Below are 19,790 nucleotides of genomic sequence, written 5' to 3'. Positions count from 1 at the left end.
TTGTTAGGTTATTTGAAGTTTTTCTACTTTTTTGATGTACGTGCTTATAGCTATAAATTTTCCTGTTAGTTCTGCTTTTGCTATAGCCCATAGGTTTTGCTATGTTGTCTTTTCATTGCCATTTGCTTCAAGACATTTTTAAATTCTCTTCTTAATTTCTTCATTGACCCATTTGGTCATTCAGTAGCATATTGTTGAATTGTAATGTGTTTATATAGTTTCCAGAATTCCTCTTGTTATTGATTTCTAGTTTTATTTTATAGTGGTTAAAGAAGATACTTTCGATTTGGTTTTTATAATAATAAATTTCAATTTATTTTTTAGTTTCGTAAGACTTGTTTTGTGGCCTAACAAATGGTCTATCTTTGAGAATTATTCATGTACTGAGGAGAAGAATGTATATTCTGTAACTGTTCAGTGAAATGTTCTGTAGATACCTATTAAGCCCATTTGACCTATAGTACAGATTAATTCTGATGTTTCTTTGCTGATTTTCTGTCTGAATGATTTGTCCAGTGATGAAAGTGAGTTGTTGAAGTCTCCAGCTACTTTTGTATTGGGGTCTATGTCTCTCTTTAGCCTTAATAATATTTGCTTTATATATCTGGATGTATATATATTTGAAATTATTATATCTTCTTGAATTCACCCTTTATCATTATGTCATGATTTCTTTGTCTGTTTTTATAATTTTTTCTTGAAATCTATTTTGTCTTATCAGTATAGCTACTCCTGCTCTTTTTTTGATTTTTATTTGCATGGAATATCTTTGTCCATCCCTTTATTTTCAGTCTATGTGTATCTTTATAAGTGAAGTGTATTTCTTGTAGGCAGTAGATTGTTGGGCTTGTGTTGTTTTTTTTTTTTGTTTTTTTTTTAATCCATTCAGCCACTGTCTGTCTTTTGACTGGAGATTCTAGTCTAATTATTCAATATTATTGTTATCAATGATAATCTCTTATCCTGCCATTTTGTTATTTGTTTGCTAGTTATTTTGTGATCTCCTCCTTCTCTCCTTCCTCCCTCTCTTCCTTTTAGTGAGGGTGATTTTCTCTGCTGGTGTGTTTTAATTTCTTGTTTTATTTTTTGTGTATCTATTGTAGGATTTTTTATTTGAATTTACCTTAAGGCTTGCAAATAATTTTTTATAATCCATTATTTTAAACTGATGTCAACTTAACACTGATTGCATAAACAAACAAGCAAAGGAAAAACTAATAAATACTGTAGCCATTAACTTTGTCCTCCTACTTTTTAACTTTTGTCGACTCTATTTATGTCTTATTGTACTGTCTGTGTCTTGAAAAGTTTTCATACTTATTATTATCAGTTCATTTTTTCATTTGTCACCTCAAAATATGAGTTCACACATCCCAATTACAGTGTTATAATATTCTGTGTGGTTTTTTTTTTTACTCGTGAGTTGCATACCTTCAGATGATTTCTTCTTGCTCATTAACATCATTTTCTTTCAGACTGAAAAACTCCCTTTAGTATTTCTTGTAGGAAAGATCTAGTGTTGAAGAAATTTCTCAGCTTTTGTTTGTCTGGAAAAGTCTTTATTTCTTCTTCATGTTTGAAGTATATTTTCACTGGATATACTATTCTAGGATAAACATTTTTTCCTCCAGCACTTTAAATATGTCATGCCACCCTCTCCTGGCATGTAAGGTTTCTACTGAGAAATCTGCTGCCAGAAATATTGGAGCTTAATTGTATGTTATTTGTTTCTTTTTTCTTGCTGCATTTATAATCCTTTGTTTATCCTTGAACTTTGGGATTTTAATTATTAAATAGCTTGGGGTAGTCTTGCTTGGGATAAGTCTCCTTGGTATTCTATGGCCTTCTTATACTTGAATATTGAGATCTTTCTTTAGGTCTAGGAAGTTCTCTGTTCTCATTTTGAGTAAACTTTCTGTTCCACCCACCTCTCTCTACCTCTTCTATCAGGCTAATAACTTAGATTTGCCCTTTGGAGGCTATTTTCTAGATCTTGAAGCCGTGATTCATTCTTTTATATTCTTTCTTCTTTTGTCTTCTCTGACTATATATTTACAAATAGCTTGTTTTAAAGCTCACCAATTCTTTCTTCTGCCTGATCAATTCTGCTTTTAACAGATTCTAATGCATTCTTCAGTACACCAATTGCACTTTTCAGCTCCAGAATTTCTGCTTGATTCTTTTCAGTAATTTCAATCTCTTTGTTAAATGTATCTGATAGGATACTGACTTCCTCATCTGTGTTAAATCTTGAATTTTGTTGAGTTTCTTCAAAGCTTCTTTGTTCTCATTTCTTTTTTAAATTTTTTATTTAGCTTCTATTTTGAGTTCAGGAGTACATGTGCAGGTTACATAGCTAAAATCATATCATGGGGGTTCGTTGTACAGATTGTTTTGTCACCCAGGCATTAAGCCTAGTACCCATTAATTATTTTTCCTGATGCTCTCCTTTCTCCTACCCTCCACTCTCCAATAGACCCAGTATGTATTGTTCTTCTCTATGTGTCCATTAGTTATCATAATTTAGCTCCCACATATAAGTGAGAACATGCAATATTTGCTTTGCTGTTCCTGTGTTAGTTTGCTAAGGATAATAGCCTCCATCTCTATCCATGTTCCTGAAAAGGACATGTTTTCATTCTTTTCTTATGGCTGCATAGTATCCCGTGCCATATATTATATCCTACATTTTCTTTATCCAGTCTATCACTGATGGGCATTTAGATTGATTCCATGTCTTTGCTATTGTGAATAGTGCTGCGGTGAACATATGTGTGCATGTGTATTTATGATATAATGATTTATATTCCTTTGGGTATATACCCAGTAATTAGATTGCTGGGTCAAATGGTATATTTTTGTTTTTAGGAACAGAAATATCCTCAAAATTTCTGTTTGATGAATCACCACACCGTCTTCATGGTTGAACTAATTTAAACTCCCATCAACAGTGTATAAGTGTTCCTTCAATTGGAATAAAAGAAAAAATTGACAAATGAAATTTAATAAAACTAAAGAGCCTCTGCACAGCAAAAGAAACCATCAACAGAGTAAACAGACAGCCCACAGAAGGGGAGAAAATTTTTGCAAACTATTCACCTGACAAAGGCTAATATCCAGCATCTATAAAAAAATTAACTTAAATTTACAAGAAAAAGAACAACCTCCATTAAAAAGTGAGCATTGGGGGCCAGGTGTGGTGGCTCACACCTGTAATACCAGCACGTTGGGAGGACGAGGCAAGCAGATCACTTGAGGCCAGAAGTTCAAGACCAGCCTCACCAACATGGCAAAACCCCATCTCTACTAAAAATACAGAAATTAGCCAGACATAGTGATGCTTGCCTGTAATTCCAGCTACTCGAGACACTGAGGCACAAGAATCGCTTGAACCCAGGAGGGAGAGGTTGCATTTAGCTGGGATCATGCCACTGCACTCCAGCCTGGGTGACAGAGACCAGAGACTCCGTCTCAAAAAAAAAAAAAGAAAAGAAAAGTGAACAGACACTGCTCAAAAGAAGACATACATGCAGCCAACAATTATATGAAAAAAGTGCTACATCATTGATCATTAGAGTAATTCAAACCAAAACCACAATGAGATACCGTCTCACATCAGTTCAGAATGGCTATTATTAAAAAATCAAAAAATAACACATGCTGGGAAGGTTGTGGAGAAAAAGCCACACTTATACACTACTTGGGGGCGGGGGGGAAATGTAAATTAGTTCAACCATTGTGGAAGAGAGTGTGGTGATTCTTCAAAGACCTAAAGTCAGAAATACTATTCAGTACAGCAATCCCATTACTGCATATATACCCAAAAGAATATAAATCATTCTATTACAAAGACACATCATGCATATGTTCATTGCAGCACTATTCACAATAGAAAAGACATGGAATCAACCTCAATGCTCACCAATGATAGACTAGATAAAGAAAATGTGGTACATATATACCATGGAATATTATGCAGCCATAAAAAAGAATGAGATCATGTCCTTTGCAGGGACATGGATGGAGCTGGAGGCTGTTATCCTGAGTGAACTAATGCAGGGGCAGAAAATCAAATGCCACATATTCTCGCTCATCTCTGGGAACTAAATGATGAGAACACATGGACACATAGAGGGGAACAACACACACTGGGGCCTATCAGATGGTGGAGGGTGAGAGGAGGGAGAGGATCAGGAAAAACAACTAATGGGTACTAGGCTTAATACCTGGGTGATAAAAATCTATTCAACAAACCCCCATGACACACCTTTACCTATGTAACAAACTTGCACATGTGCCCCCGAACTTGAAATAAAAATATAGAAAAGGGAGGTTCACTTTAACATCTCATAAAACCAATGTGAGTTTTATGACTTTCCTTCATCTTTCAACTACATCATCTGGGGAGTAAGAGAGGAATAGAAAAACATTCCTTATGACATGTGAAACAATTCCATAGAACAGGAGTGGCCAAACATTTTCTTTAAAAATCCAGACATAATAAATATTTCAGGTGTTGTGGAAAATATGACCTGTGTTGCAACTACTGAACTCTGCAATTAAAGTACGAGGACAGTCATAGACCACAACTAAATGAGAGAGCAATGGGTGCAGTTTTGTTGCAATAAAACTTCATTTTTAGAAATAGGAAGAAGGCCAGATTGGAGCCACAGGCCATAGTTTGCTGACCCTTGCCTTAGAGCATGACTAAGTATATAAAGCTTCTAATTTTTCATCACCCTTACTGCTATATGATACTGAAGCATAATCATTGGATTGGTTGTCTCTTCTTCGAAGCCTCATGTGCCATCCATCCTCCCACCTCAAGTCTATATTCATACGGAAAACAGGGACAATGTCTTACTTGTTTTATTCCTATCATGGTGCTTACATGCATAATATCTGCAGTTTAGTATATGTTCAGCAAATATTTGTGGAATGAATTAATATTGCAGAAAATAGCTTGTTTATTTTCATGATTGCATAAAACATTGTGTTTTTAAAGCAGTTAGAACTATGGGTGGTCAGGATTCAGAAACATGTATTTAAGAAACATTTAGAAGTGGAGGAATCATATATATCATTTGGCTTGACCTTTATAAATTTATGAGAAGAAATAAAGAAATGTGGTCCATTGCCTACACATAAAGTGAAACAAAAGCACAACACAATAAAACAAAGCCTAGAATGATGGGCTCCATTGGAGCCAGGGCTATAGCTCATGCCTTTCTAGTTGCTGTTATAGAATGTAGTGGAAAGGACACTGAATGTGAAATTGAGATTCAGTAGTCCCAAGAACAGACATTTCATGAGAAACCAAGGCTGACATTAAACACTGATCTTTTGTACTTCAAAAGCAACTGAGTCCTCTCTGGGTGCTAATTTGAATTCTATTACTGAGTTGATGTGTCATAATAAAAAATGACTTCCACTCTCTTGCATAACAATATTTATACCCCTCAACGTCTTTCATAAAACATTTGGTGAAATATTGGTGAAAGAATAAATCATATTGTGATAATTTACACACCTTATTTTTTTTTAAATCTCTATACTATGCAGACATTTTTCCATATGATTGTCTATTTTAGGTTATAGACTAAATGATATCTACTTGGAAAAAAATGATAAGCTGGAAGAGACAGCAACTTAAATATTTTGCAGGAAAATATGGAGTACAGTGATTAACACATATTTGAGGGTAACAAAAACATTAGTAAACCAAAAGTTAATTGTACTTTGGAGAAAGTAAAGTACAATAAACTTTACTTATTATAAAAGGTTTACATTTGATCTCTTGTAATTATTGTAAGAGATGTTTAATATTTCAGTGATATAAACTAAAAAATAAAAAGTAAGAAAGTTTGAGTTGGTTCCTGGGAAAAACACACACATTTGAGAGCCAAAAAACTGCAGTTTTTCTGAAGGACAATGTTAGAAGCTCTGCTAGGCAAGAAAAAAAAAGTGAATATAATTAAAATTATGGGGAAAAAAACTCAGAAAATTGCTATAGGGAGTAATTCATTACTGACAAAGGGTATAGATTATATCTGCTATTACTCCATGATTTTAACTTTTATGTTTAAATTGACTTTTCTTGCTATTTGGGGATTAATTAAAATTCTTAAAAAAGAAAATCAAAGTTCACTACAAATACCAAGCATATTCTTAGATCCTAGAAAATATTCCATATAACTTTATTTAATTCTGATGATGAAATTCCAGCATCTTGTACTTGGGAACAATATCTAATGCCACCAATTCCTTGGACTATTTAAAGAATAAAAAAATGGAACTGCCTTAATTATTCTTCAATGTTATAAGGACCCTTTTATTATTAGATTCTATATCCTCTGGGTCTGGCAAATGCCAGATGCTTAATAAATGTTAGTTGAATGAAAGGTGACTTAAAATTGCAACTTTCAAAATTGATTACCAAGAGAAATTCTGTGTACTATATTTTTACAATCTTCTGGGGAAAGCAAATGAAAAGCCTAACCTATCATATCAACTATGCCATAATATTTTCTCATTAAATAATTTTTTATTATTGAATTCATCAAGTAATTATTTAATGTATCTCTGTAAAGCACAATTATGTTTTAAGTATAAAACCCAGATAGTTTTTAACTGAAAAAAATTATCACTTAGATTAAATTGATGGGGAGATTGGGCTGAAGATGAACATGATCATATTAATACTGTCATCATGCTCATTTATTTTAGCCTAAACAGCGAACATCCATTGTGTCTTCTCTGGATTTTCACCGAATGAATCACAACCAAGAATATTTTGAAATCAACACATCTACAGGGTGCACAAGCTTTACTGCCAGCCCTCCTGCTAGTCCACCCACCTCTTCTGTGGGAACCACAGAAGTCAAGAATGAGGGAACTTACCATACAGGTAAAGCAGTTCACTTTATGCAGCTGTATTTTTTATTTTAAGACTGAAGTCTTTATGAGTTAGAGGAATTAGGAGGAGTCTTTGTACAAATTGCACTGTGTTTTTAGTTCACCTCCATGTGTGGCAATGTAGGGCTTTAAGATTTTTGTCAATGTGGCTATAATATTCTTTTTGAATACATGGATGGCCTCTCGGTGTTAGATATTAAAGATGATGATTTAATGTGATCATAGTAGTAAAAATACCAGGGACATAGAAATGCTCTTCCACTGCCATTTACTCCTCACCACACAGTGGTATCAACTAATCAACACACAACATCATTAAGATCTGCTTTGAAGCCAGAGAACTTATATCAAGAATGTCTGGTAAGAAGGAATTGTACAATGTGGCCTAGGCTGGCTTTCAACCTATTTAAACCACGGTGAACTTGCAGAGGAAGTGTGTTGGGGTAGAAAATGCTGGGTGTAAGGGTAAGATTAAGAAAAGTAACACCACCCACTAGTAAAACATATGTTGTTCCATGCAGTCAGATTAGCAAAGCTTTCTTTATTTGGGGGACAAGGAGCTAACTCCTGGTAAGGCCAAGGGACATATTAGAAATAAGAGAAGTGGGACCGAAAGAATATCCTCCCCTGCCATATAATTTACAATAAGGGTTAAAGACAAATACAATATAGAGACAAATTTCTTAATTTTAAATGTTTTATTTGGAAATCAAGAATTACAATTTGTGGCATACTCAGAGGTTGGATGGTCTTCATTATGTCCAAGAACAGATGGTTAGAGGTTTTACAAAAAAAGGAAAATGTTACATATTGCACTTTGAGGAAGTTCATTGGCACTAATAATATGTTGGTGAGCTGGCAAGTTTTGATTGGTAAGTGATGACTATGGGTAAAATGATTCTCAGAGTTGCAGCAGGTTGTTTCAGTAGCTATTAGATAAAAGTGGTTTCAGGTTACAGCAGGCAGCTTCAGCAGCCAAGCTTACAGGGAATTCCATTCTTGGAACAGTGTTATGTGCCCTAGATGCCTTCTCCCCTTAACCTCTCAACTGTTTCAGTTGGGTATAACAAGAATGACCCAATTCATATGATCAACTTTCATGTAAGTAAACAATTACTTTCCTTCCAAGAGACATGATTCAAAAACCCAGTAGATAGAATTAATTTAAATTTTAGAATAATGAAGTGTGGTCTGTGTGAGTATTCCATATAATCTTTGTTCACAGTGAGTGTATGAGTATATATGTATGCTCATATACCTACTTAAGTCCTTTAATCTGATTCTATGTTTAAAAGCAGTAACACAACATTCCAGAAATATAGTCAGAGAATTACTTTCCCCTAGGAATGAAGCTAAGATTTTAAAAACAATGACTAATGGTAATGATAAGATTGATATTCTATGGAAGTTATAATCCAGACTTTCGTGGAAGCCAGGGTGATATTTATAAAATATAAATCAAATCATGTCATTACCACACTTAAAATGTTCCCATGTCTTCTCATCACAATTAGAATAAAATCCAACTCCTTACCATATCCAGTGATGCCTAATTTAGCCTGGTTCTTGACCAGCTCTGTAACTTGACTGAACTCATCCTGGACCATACTGGCCTTCTTTGCTGAACGTTCTGGCCCTGGGGCTTTTGCACTTTACTTCCTTCTGCCTAAAATCTCTGCCTTAAAATTTTCATGTGTCTAAGTGTCATTTAGGTTTTGGTTCAAATGCACTTCTTCTTAGAGGCCTTCCCATACCACCCTATCTCAAGTAGATATCCTCAATATGATAAGAATTATAATAATAAAAATGTGAAAATAATAATAATAAATACTTAAATGACACTATGTGTCAGGAACTGTTTTAGGCATTTTATGTATATCAATTCATTTAAACCTCATGACTGTCATATAAATTTGGTATTATCTGTAGATAAGGAAATACACAAAGAATGTAAATAACTAAATAACAGCCCATAATGACAGAGCTGGAAAAAGCTCTGGTATGAACTCAAACCTGGCACTAGAGTTCATGTTTTTAACTACTTTTCTATATCACTCTAGCCACTTCTATCAAATCATCCCATTTTCTTTTATCCATAGCCTTATTTCCTATATAAAGTTATATTGATTACTTCTTTAGTTATTTATTATCTTCTCTCTAGAATGTAAGCTGCAATAGGTTGGTCTCTGGCCCATTGTACTCACTGAGGCCAGACTGCCAAAGTTTGATTACTAACTGTGAAACTGAGCCTTTTACCTAGCTATGAGACTTGATCTCTTTATGCTATAGTTTTCTTACTATAGAATTAGATTAACAATGAATTAATTACATTAACTTACCCTGTAGTGTGGTGATGCATGTAAAGTGATTAACACAGTGCCTGGCACATAGTGCTCAATAAATGTTAGTAACTATTAGTGGTAGTAGCAATAACTATGATATTAATATAATCCTTTGTATTCTACATCAAGCCTAGCATTCATTCAGTGAGCATTAAAATATATTGTCTGCTATGTACTAGATACAGTTTTATAGGACAGGAGAGATGAGATGTGATTTGTAAAAACAAAAAATAGTGATATGTGGACCTGGGAAGGGTTCTGGGCATATAATTATTATTCAAACAATATTTATTTGAATGACTACTTCCAGATTTACAGTCCTAAAATGGGCAATAACAGATGCTTTGATACTTGCCTTTCAGAATGGCTTTCTTGGTTTTGTTTTAGTTAGTACGTTGTTTTGGGGATGATCGGTTTTCTGAATATTTTTTCAACAGGTAAAAATCTGTTTTCAACAAATTTTTCTGTCTCAGGTGGATAGAAATATTACCTTTACCCCTTTATTATTTTAATTAAAAGCAATAGAAATTTAGGTCTGGTACCAAAACCCTGGTGCCTTTTCTCCACTCTGACACTGACCACCAGAAGCAGAGGATCAGAACAAACACATTTTGCTGCTGCCAGGAGTTCAGTGGCATCATCCGAAATGTGCCGAGAAATTGTAATCATCAGGATATTTTCAGGTTTCTGAACTTTAAACAGAACTGAAATCTAACCTTTTAACAGTTGAAATGGTTTCCAATAGCATGTTACAGTGGTTTTCTAAGGTAATATATCACCTCCACATTACATAAACAATTTTAGGATAGACTGATATTTATTAATAATGTGAAAGCACAGTTTGTTTTGCTTTACATTAAAAAGGAAAACTTGTAAGCAAGGCATTTGTCTACTCGCAAAAGTAGCATTTTATTATCTTACACATATTTAATTTGTTATACTTTAAAGACATTGCCACTGGGTATATGTTTAAAGAGAATGAGTTCAAGAGTCAGTTCCATCACTGATTTGCTAGATATTTTCCATCAAAACCTTTAACTTTTCTGATATTTAATTTGCTCCTCTGAAAATGGAAGTAGTATCTACTCTTTAGGTATTTGTAGTAATAAATGAGTTTATGTGAATACATTTTGTAAACCTTGGCAACTAATATTATTCTTTTTTTTTTTTTTTTTTTTTTTGAGACCAACCTCTCCTGACCTCGTGATCCGCCCATCTCGGCCTCCCAAAGTGCTGGGATTACAGGCTTGAGCCACCGCGCCCGGCCTATTCTTTAATATTATCACAGTTATTGCTTAATATTATTTTTGTTTTTAAATATTATTATTTGAAATCTGTAGTAGCTTTAAGATAGAGGAGCCTATTGTAAGTCTGTACAAGGTATGCCAAGGTAGCTGACCAAGCTTATGCCAAGATAGCTGACCTTTTCTTGACTTAGAAGTATAATTTAAATTTACTGATTAATCTACATTTCATTTTATAAATGATTGCATGCACAAAAAATTAATCTTGACCAAAATGGCATTTAATAGAACAAAGACTAATACATCTTCAAAACTAAATCATATGCTGCAAAACACTTTTAAGTGAACCAATGAATTTATTATAACAGAGGGCCATTTAAAAAGTAGCTTGAATTGTGATTAAAGCTTCAACTTGTGAATCATCAAAAAATGTTGTTAGAATTAAAAAGCTTTGCTGTTATACTGTCTGGGGAATGATATAAATAGGTTTACATTTAACTAGAAAGATCACTCTAGTATTAATATGTAGTAGATTTGAGATGAAATGACATTGGAGAAGGGGAGAAATAGTTTCATAGCAAAGGGAAAATGTAAATTGGTTTAAGAGATACAAGAAAAGAGTAATTAACAAGTCATGGTAATTGGATGTGCAAAGATGAGGGGAAATACTTCAAGGAGGGCTCTAAAGTTTCTAGCTTAAGCTGATGAGTGGAAGGTGGATGCTATTCCTTGAAATGTAGACTATTTGTAGGTAAGAAGAGAGGGTGAGGGATAGATTATGTAAGGCCTAATAAGCCATTTCAGGACTTTGGCTTTAACCCAGAGTGATTTTACTTAGAGCCTGTTCAGGTCTTTCAGAAGAAAAGTCACATGATCTAACTTCTATTTTATGAGGATTAATGTGGCTATAATGTTCATAATGGATGGGGAGAGGGAACCAGGGTAGATACAGGAAAGCCAGTTAGAAGGCAATTGCAGCATTGCAGTAAGAGAGAGAAAGCAGCTAAGATCAAAGGTGAATCAGCAGAGTTAGAGAGAAATGGAGAGATGTTGGACATATTTTTAAGGCAGATCCAGTGGAATTTCATGGTGGAGTGGACATGGTATATGAGAAAATGAGAAGAATTAAGGATGACTCCAAAACTTTTCTCCTTAACAACTATAAGAATGAATTTCCTATCATTTGACACACAAGAGGTTTTGGGAAGAGGAGGTTTGGTAAACAGCGAGAAATACCAGGAGTTAATTTTAAGTTTGAGATGCCTACTGAATATCTGAATAGATGTGTCGAGTAGGCAGCAGAAGGTCCAGTCTGCAGATATAAATGTGAACGTCGTCATTATACAGATGATATGCAGCATATGTAGAGGAAGAAGACCAATAACTGAGCTTGAGGAAGGATGGAATGAAAGGCAGCACCAGCAAGGGAGGCTGAGAAGGAGCAACCTGTGAGATAGAAGGAAATCTTTTGGTGAGTGTCTTGTTCTGAAATCAGGTGAAGGAAGTTATTAAGAAGGAAAGAGTGATCAACTCTGTCAAATATAGCTGATAAGTTGAGTAGGACGAGGACTAAGTTAGAATAGGTTCATGGATTTAACAATATTGGGGGGGTCACTGCTGACCTTGACAAGAGGAATTTGGTTGGAAATGATAGAGCCTCATGTGGTGGTTTTAAGGGAGAATGGGAGGAGAGGACTTACAGTAATGATAGACTACTCTTGAAGGAATTTCTTCACAGGGGAATTTTTAAGTTATGATGGAGGAGAAAGAGGGGATGATGATTTCTATTATTAACCAAGTGGAGAGATTGGTTTTGGAGAGGAGCATGAATAAGAGAATGTTTTGGTTGTGGGTGCAAATACTGGCAGGAGATCCATGTGGTGGGAATCTGGGAAAGATTTCTTCTGATAGTTTTCATTTTTTCTGCAAAGTAGAGAGCAGCAGCTTCAGTTGAAAACAGAGACAGCGAAGGAAGTGTAGAGTTTGAGGAAAGAGAAGACAGTGTGAAGTAGTTGTTTAGGAGAAACAGTGAGTGGACAAAGGAGGTATATGATGTGATCACCTGGCAGCATTAAAGGCCTATTTAAGCTTTGTGTTCATGCATTTAGAATTAGATTATCCAATGTGGTTCTGTGTTTTTCTCTAGCCTATGTCAGCTGGAGGATGCAGGTGCAGAGTATTTGGAGAGTTGAATTTTGCATAGGTTGTGGTTTTGCTAAATGGGTATATTGAAATGATTGAAGAGCAAAGAAAGTATAAATGCAAGGGAGTGTAATATTTAACCATAGACTTCAAGATGAAGAGGGAAGTGAAAGAGAACAAGGAGATAATTAACACTGAAAAATCAGTGAGATCTTAGGATTGGAGATTCCAGTGGGGTCAAAGTATTGCTGGAGTCAATGTATTAAAGAAGAGGGCTGGAAAAATAGTTGAATTCAAAGAATGGGATGCACATGGAACCAGGAATGACTATAATTATTATAATTATTGGCAATCATCTTAAGACTATGGGAGTGAACAGCTGAGTTAGCCTCTCCTCTAGCAACACAGTCTTAAATACTACAATTAAGTCAGTACAACAATTTCCTGGAAGAAATGTGTGATACGTCTAAAGACATAACATTTACTCTGCTCATAATATTTAATCTTTCATTTTGTTTAACATATTATGATATAGATCACCTTTATTTGAGTTCACGTCTTCTATACTTTGTCCCACTCTTCCTTGAGGTGCCAAGGCTCCTCATGTCATCCCCTGGCTGCCAAAGTCTCCCTGAGAGAGGTGTTTCATTCAAGTCCACTTCCTTCCCTAAGGGACTCTCTCTGGACATGGCCACTGTGTGTCTCATTCTCATGTGAAAATTTTGAATGACCTGAGAGCCTGTCTGCTAAGATATTTCAATCTCTTGGGTACCCTTAATGGTTGCCAGTGTGTTCTTCTTTCTGCGGGTAACAGTTCTTTTTATTTTTTTCTTTTTATTTATTTTATTATTATTATACTTTAAGTTCTAGGGTACATGTGCATAACGTGCAGGTTTGTTACATATGTATACTTGTGCCATGTTGGTGTGCTGCACCCATCAACTCGTCAGCACCCATCAACTCGTCATTTACATCAGGTGTAACTCCCAATGCAATCCCTTCCCCCTCCCCGCTCCCCGTGATAGGCCCCAGTGTGTGATGTTCCCCTTCCTGAGTCCAAGTAATCTCATTGTTCAGTTCCCACCTATGAGTGAGAACATGCAGTGTTTGTTTTTCTGTTCTTGTGATAGTTTGCTAAGAATGATGGTTTCCAGCTGCATCCATGTCCCTACAAAGGATGCAGACTCATCCTTTCTAATGGCTGCATAGTATTCCATGGTGTATATGTGCCACATTTTCTTAATCCAGTCTGTCACTGATGGATATTTGAGTTGATTCCAAGTCTTTGCTATTGTGAATAGTGCCGCAATAAACATATGTGTGCATGCGTCTTTATAGCAGCATGATTTATAATCCTTTGGGTATATACCCAGTAGTGGGATGGCTGGGTCATATGGTACATCTGGTTCTAGATCCTTGAGGAATCTAGTTCAACCATTATGGAAAATAGAGATGGTGAGGAGTGGTAGAATTCTGATCTATGTTAAAGGTAGAGCTATCTATCTATCTATCTGTCTATCTATCTATCTATCATCTATCTATCATCTGTCTATTGAGCTATCAATCTATCTACATATATATTTAGATGAATTGGATGTAGGATATAAGAAAATAAAAGGGACCAAAGATGTAATTCAAAGATATCTGGTGTTTTGACCTTTGGAAAGATGGAGTTGATATTAATGGAGATGGGGAAATCTCAGTTTTGAACATTTTAATTTGAAATTTTGTTGGATATTCAAGTATGTATGTAGATAGTTGAGATAATGATTTTTTTTTCAGTGAGGGAGGGTAGGGTGGGAGGAAGCCATGTAATAATTTGATGTTTATCAGAAGTAAAGAGTATCCATTTTAAAAGACTGAAAAATAGCACCTTAGCCTACTGTGAGTGAATTATGAGTTCTGAACTCTGGATAGTTGTGTTGTGAATTCCTGAGGAAAAGAAGCTGAGCATCACCAGTAATAACAGGTGTTCTCTATCTTTATAGAAAACTGTGTCCACAAAGTTGTTTCCATATGAAGAATTTTGTGCATTAGTGCTTTCTCAAGGGTACCTGCTAAGCAAGTCAACTACCCTGGGTAACTAATTATCTCCAGTTTTGTTAGTAGTTTCAAACCATCACCTCCTGCGGGAGAAAATTGATGGGAGGAGAAAATCTAAAAGGAGTAAAGTGGAAAAGTGCTTCTTTCCAAGTGGGAGAAATAACAAAAACAAAAGCCTGTAAGTGCTTAGCAGCATAGGATGCTTTTCTGCAAAGGAGAGAAAACACTAGAGGAGAACTAAAATTAGAATGGAGAGGGTGGCATAGGCCTGTCACACTGATCAGGGATTGCCAGAAAGGCAAATGAAGGCCTGCGTTTTAATTAGCTCACACGGCCTGGAAATAGACCCCCTGAAGCTGAGACATCATTATTACAGCAGCCACTGGACACAGGCAGCTGAGGGAGGCTTTGGCCTCCAGCCGACAGGAAGGCCAGGAACAGACTGCTGAGATGACCTCTCAACTCCAAGCTAAGATTCGGGGAGAGCTGATATGGAGAAAGTAAAGGGTTAGAGAGAATGATGTGTGATTACATCTTTGGGTCCTATTTTCCTAAAAATATATACATTAAATATACTAGCTGAGTTATTGATTGGTAAATTCAGTACTTTCAATAGACCAGGATTTTAGGTACCCTAGAGGCAAGTATTTTTATATCAAATGCTATATATAGATGTAATGGTAAATTATATTCTTGTCACTTCTCGATAAATCATGAAATGTGTCTCCTGTACTTTTTCCTGTTTTCCTTGCGGTGTCACATGACTTTCACCCAGTGCCTTTGTGACAAATTGTACATCAGGTAGAAGGCAAGGTACAGGTTACGAGATGCTTGATGAAGAAAAGTTGACTGCTTTTCAGCACTTAAAATTATGAAAATATGTAGTTAGATAATGGGGTGATGTTACTTAGCTAGTGCATGGGACTTGTTATTCCAAATGAAATTAGTTGATATAATACTATTGGCTTACCTATGCAATATTAAATAAATATGTTTACTCAGGATGTGCCATTATGAGAAAGTGCTGTGAGAGTATCTAAAGGGGATGACTGATCTCTTGCCAGCAATGAGTAGGGCTCTGAAAGACTAAGAGGAATTAAGTAGGCCAAGGTGGGGAGGGAAGATTATTCTTTAAAGAAGGAATAGCATATTTTTTAAAAATCCCTGTGGTAGAAATTAACATGAAACTGCAGGTCAGAGAGAAAGGAGAGAAATGACAGGAGTTGAAGCTGCAAGGGGAGTAAAAGCCCAATCAAACCCTTGTAGCTACGTTCAGGATTTTGGTGTTAATCCTAAGAGTAATGAGAAGTCATTGACAAGTGTTTTAAGCAAAGAGACATTATCTGATTTGCATTTTACTGTCTGGTGGCTCTTATTTTCTCTGTGAACTAAGAGCAAGGCTGTCTTTGGAGAGTAACAAAAGAGGGCAAAGATGAGATATTTGAGGAGGATAGAGAAGGTTTGAGTTAGCTTTTTGTTCAAACTCCAAATGAATGAATGACTGGTACGTGGGGCCTGAGAGAAGCAGAGGAAAAGGGATAATAGGGAGTGGGCATCCCTTCCAGTATACCTGTGGCCTGCAGGTGATATCTTTAGGTCAAGACCATTCTGGCCAGATCCTGGAGCTCTTTCTGGCTGGTCACCTCAGCTCGCCTCGCACTGGTAAAGTGGTCCCTCTGAGTCTCTGCCAGGTCTGCCATCTGTCTGTCCTAGCCTCTGCAGCAGTCACCTCTTCCCTTGCCAAGCTGGCCCCAGGGCAGCCCAGTTGGCTTTCAGTCCAGCTTCCTGCTGAGGCCCCCTTCTGGAGGCTCCAGGTACCTCTGGATCTCATTCATAATTTAGGAATATAAGTGGGACTCAGAAGGATTTATCCCCAAGATCTTGCTAGTCCTTACCACAGGGAACTACCAAGTTTAATAGGATGTGGCCCTGCCCAGAATCTAGATGGGATTTAGAACCCAGAGCTCTCTTTTCTTATATTCACCCAATACCTATTTATTATGCTACATTCTTTCAAGGCCAGTGCCATTGAAAGGAAAGTTCCAGACACAAATGTAGAATTATTTCCCTATCCTCCCCATCTCATCCAGCCTTTTCCTTTTTGAAATTCTCCAGAAGCTGGTATGTCCTTTCTCTTCGGAATGGGCTTTCCTTTTGTCTGTACAATGGATCTTCATACATCATTCTGATTGGTCTAAAGCAGGACTCTGACTTTTAAGTCTATTAACTTGCTAACCCACCTTTTGTTCTGTGAGGGCATTAGGTATCCTGTCCAGCCCTGGAGGAGGAGCGGTTTCCAGTGAAACACAATTTGAGGATGGAAATATATCAAGTTCTTTAAAAAATACTATCCCTATTTCATTAAGCCAGTGCCACTAACTGCAAACGACATAAACACAATATATGCTTAATTAATGTAGCTTCATAAATGCTTAATACATGTGGGCATTATTACTTTTTTATTGCTGTTACTACTAAAGATCTAGGCAACAAGCAGAGCCTGGAATTTTAGAATTCCATACAAATTGCAGAGCACCCGGGTGCTATGAGTCCAGCCAGACACCAGAGTCTTAAATCCACAAAATTGCTTGGAACAAGCAGGTCAACCTGCTGATGAGCAGAGCTGAAAATTCCGTCTGCTCTGTGCCCCAGTTTTATGTGTCCTGGGGTGGGAAGGTGTGTCACTGCTGAGGACAGGCGGAATCCTACAAGCACCAATCCTTCCAAAATTACAGCAGAGGCAAGGGAGCAGCAGTTTCAGAGAGATTTTGTGTTGAAAATCTGTTTTTGTTCAAAAATAATTAATTTTTTATTAACTCAATTTTGCTTTAACTTCTGTTATTGCACATGAAAATATAACAGATTTGTTAGCTGAAAATTTCTTTAAGATTCAAATTTATTGCTGTATATATCTTCTCTCTAATTATCTTGTCTTTTTTAGTTTAGTTGATAGTTTTTCTCTGCTGACTTTCTCGACCAGGCTGTTTATGTCTTTTGAAAAATATCCTTGCATATCAGTTATATTTGTGTGATATATGTGTGATCATTAAAGTTAAAAATAAAGCTGTGAGAGAAAAGCTTACGGTAATTGAAAAACTGAAACAAAAGGAGGAAAAGAGTATTTTGGTATTCCCAGGTGGGTGCTATGGAGAAAATCCCCTCCTTCCCCGCAGTTTTCAAACTGCGAGTCCTTTTTCTCTATTAAGATCTTCTATCTGTACAGTCCTCTTTGGGGAGAACATTTTCCCCTCTTGCTCTCTGCACTTGTCTATGTTGGATGGGTGCCTCGTGTGTTTACCTGGGCCCAGGCCCTTCAAACACAGGCTTCACTTGTAGGTGTCATGCCACAGTGAGCCAGCCTGTGACAGAACTTGTTCCAGACATTCTCCCCAGTTACTTCTACCTACTGGATAGACGAATTGTTCTTTGCCTCTCCAGCTCCAGACTCTAGTGATCTCAACTCTTCAAATCTGTCATTGGCAGGATTCTAAGAAGGCTGTGATCCTGCTCCCTGTCTCCATGCCTTTGTGTAAGCTCCTTCTTTTGAGTGTGTGTGGGGCCCATAACTTGCTACTAGCCAATGGCCAAGGTGATTGGATATAACTCCCAGATGCTTTTGGGCAAAGGTGAATGGATTGTGCAGATGTAATTAAGGTCTCCAATTACTGGTTTTAAGTTAATCAAAAGAGAGATGAACTAATAGTAAGGTGATTCCTTAAATTTCGGGCATAGAGGTTAGCAACTTGAGGCAGCTGAATTTCTCTCTCTTCGTTGCTAGCTTTGGAGAATAAACCACATGAGCTTCACAGCTGCAAGGAAGCAAATTGGGCCAACAGTCTGTGAACTCAGAAAAGGACATTGGCCCTTAGATGAGAGCTGGAGCCCTGGCCAATATCTGAATGAGACCCTGAGCAGAGGGCCCAGTTAAGCCACCCGGACTCCTGACTCTTGTAAACTGTGAGATAATAAATGCATGCTGTTGTAAGCCACTAAGTTTGTTGTGACATATTATGAAGAGACAGAAAACAAACATATCCCATGCTCCTTTGATTTTGGAAAGAGAGTGTCTGTCCCTCTTTCCCTCTGCTCTGGCCTCAAGATATCTCTCCCATCAGTACCAGTCCCTTGATCTTTTTGAGATTACACAATAGAGAGGGAAGGATTTTAAAACCATCACCTGTCCTCCACATTCCCAAGCCCAACTTAACCACTTATGCAATTTTCTATCATACCATTCCCAAAATACCAGTTTTTACCTTAATAGGTACTAAATTATAAAGCTAAAGCTCTGATAATGAAATCTTAAGACATAAGACAGAGGGCAGGAGACTACATTAGGGATCATCCAGACCTAAATAAACTATTGATGTCTCTCATTTAGGCTTCCCACCTCCAGGATGTGGCAGTCTCTTAAAGCTAAAAAGCTAAAAAGGATATCTGATCATGCCATTCTGCTGTTTAAGAACATCGTATGCTTTGTCCCTGCTTAATAACCTTTATATGAGAATATCCAAATGTCTTAGCATGCTCAACACAATCCTTGATAATTTGGATATAACTTCCTATTCAACTCTATCCAAATATATCGTGGACTTCTAAGTGTTGTTCTTAGAGTTCATGGCTCCTTATTTTAAGTACTTTTTCAAAATCTTGGAATGCCTTGGCAGCTAATCTACTTGGTAAATTACAATTCTTATATGAAATAAAGACAACTGTTTTAGTTCATTCGGGCTGTTATAACAAAACAGCACAAACTGGGTAGCTTACAAACAACAGAAATTTACTTCCCATAGTTCCAGAAGCTGGGAAGGGCACACTGAGGCACCGGCAGATTTGGTTCTGGTGAGAGCCCACTTTCTGGTTCGTAGGCGGAGAATTTTCTCTGTGTTGTCACATAGTGAACAGGGCAAGCAAAGGAGCTCCCTTGGGCTGCTGCTGCTGCTGCTGCTACTGCTTCTTCTTCTTCTTTTCTTTCTCCCTTCCCTTCCCTTCCCTCTTCTTCTTCTTCCTCTTCTTCTTCTTCTTCTTCTTCTTCCTGATGGCACCTTTTTCATCCACATTGAAAAATCTGTTGTTTGATATTGCCATCTTCATCAATTATCTT

The 19,790-nt window shown here is 36.7% G+C and overlaps 1 protein-coding gene across 3 annotated transcripts in view; it reads left to right on the top strand.

The window, feature by feature from the left end:
* Positions 1–19,790, top strand: part of ANKS1B (ankyrin repeat and sterile alpha motif domain containing 1B) — a 1,301,363-nt gene that overhangs the window by 593,633 nt on the left and 687,940 nt on the right. For all 3 annotated transcript variants that reach the window (XM_011934483.1, XM_011934476.1, XM_011934469.1), the window contains exon 12: positions 6,727–6,907. In XM_011934483.1, coding sequence (XP_011789873.1) covers positions 6,727–6,907 — 181 coding nt within the window. The remainder of the gene's footprint in view (positions 1–6,726; positions 6,908–19,790) is intronic.

This window comes from Colobus angolensis, unplaced genomic scaffold, assembly GCF_000951035.1.
Source record: "Colobus angolensis palliatus isolate OR3802 unplaced genomic scaffold, Cang.pa_1.0 Scaffold10, whole genome shotgun sequence".
Taxonomy (NCBI): Eukaryota; Metazoa; Chordata; class Mammalia; order Primates; family Cercopithecidae; genus Colobus; species Colobus angolensis.
This window is presented reverse-complemented; position numbering and strand designations above follow the sequence as displayed.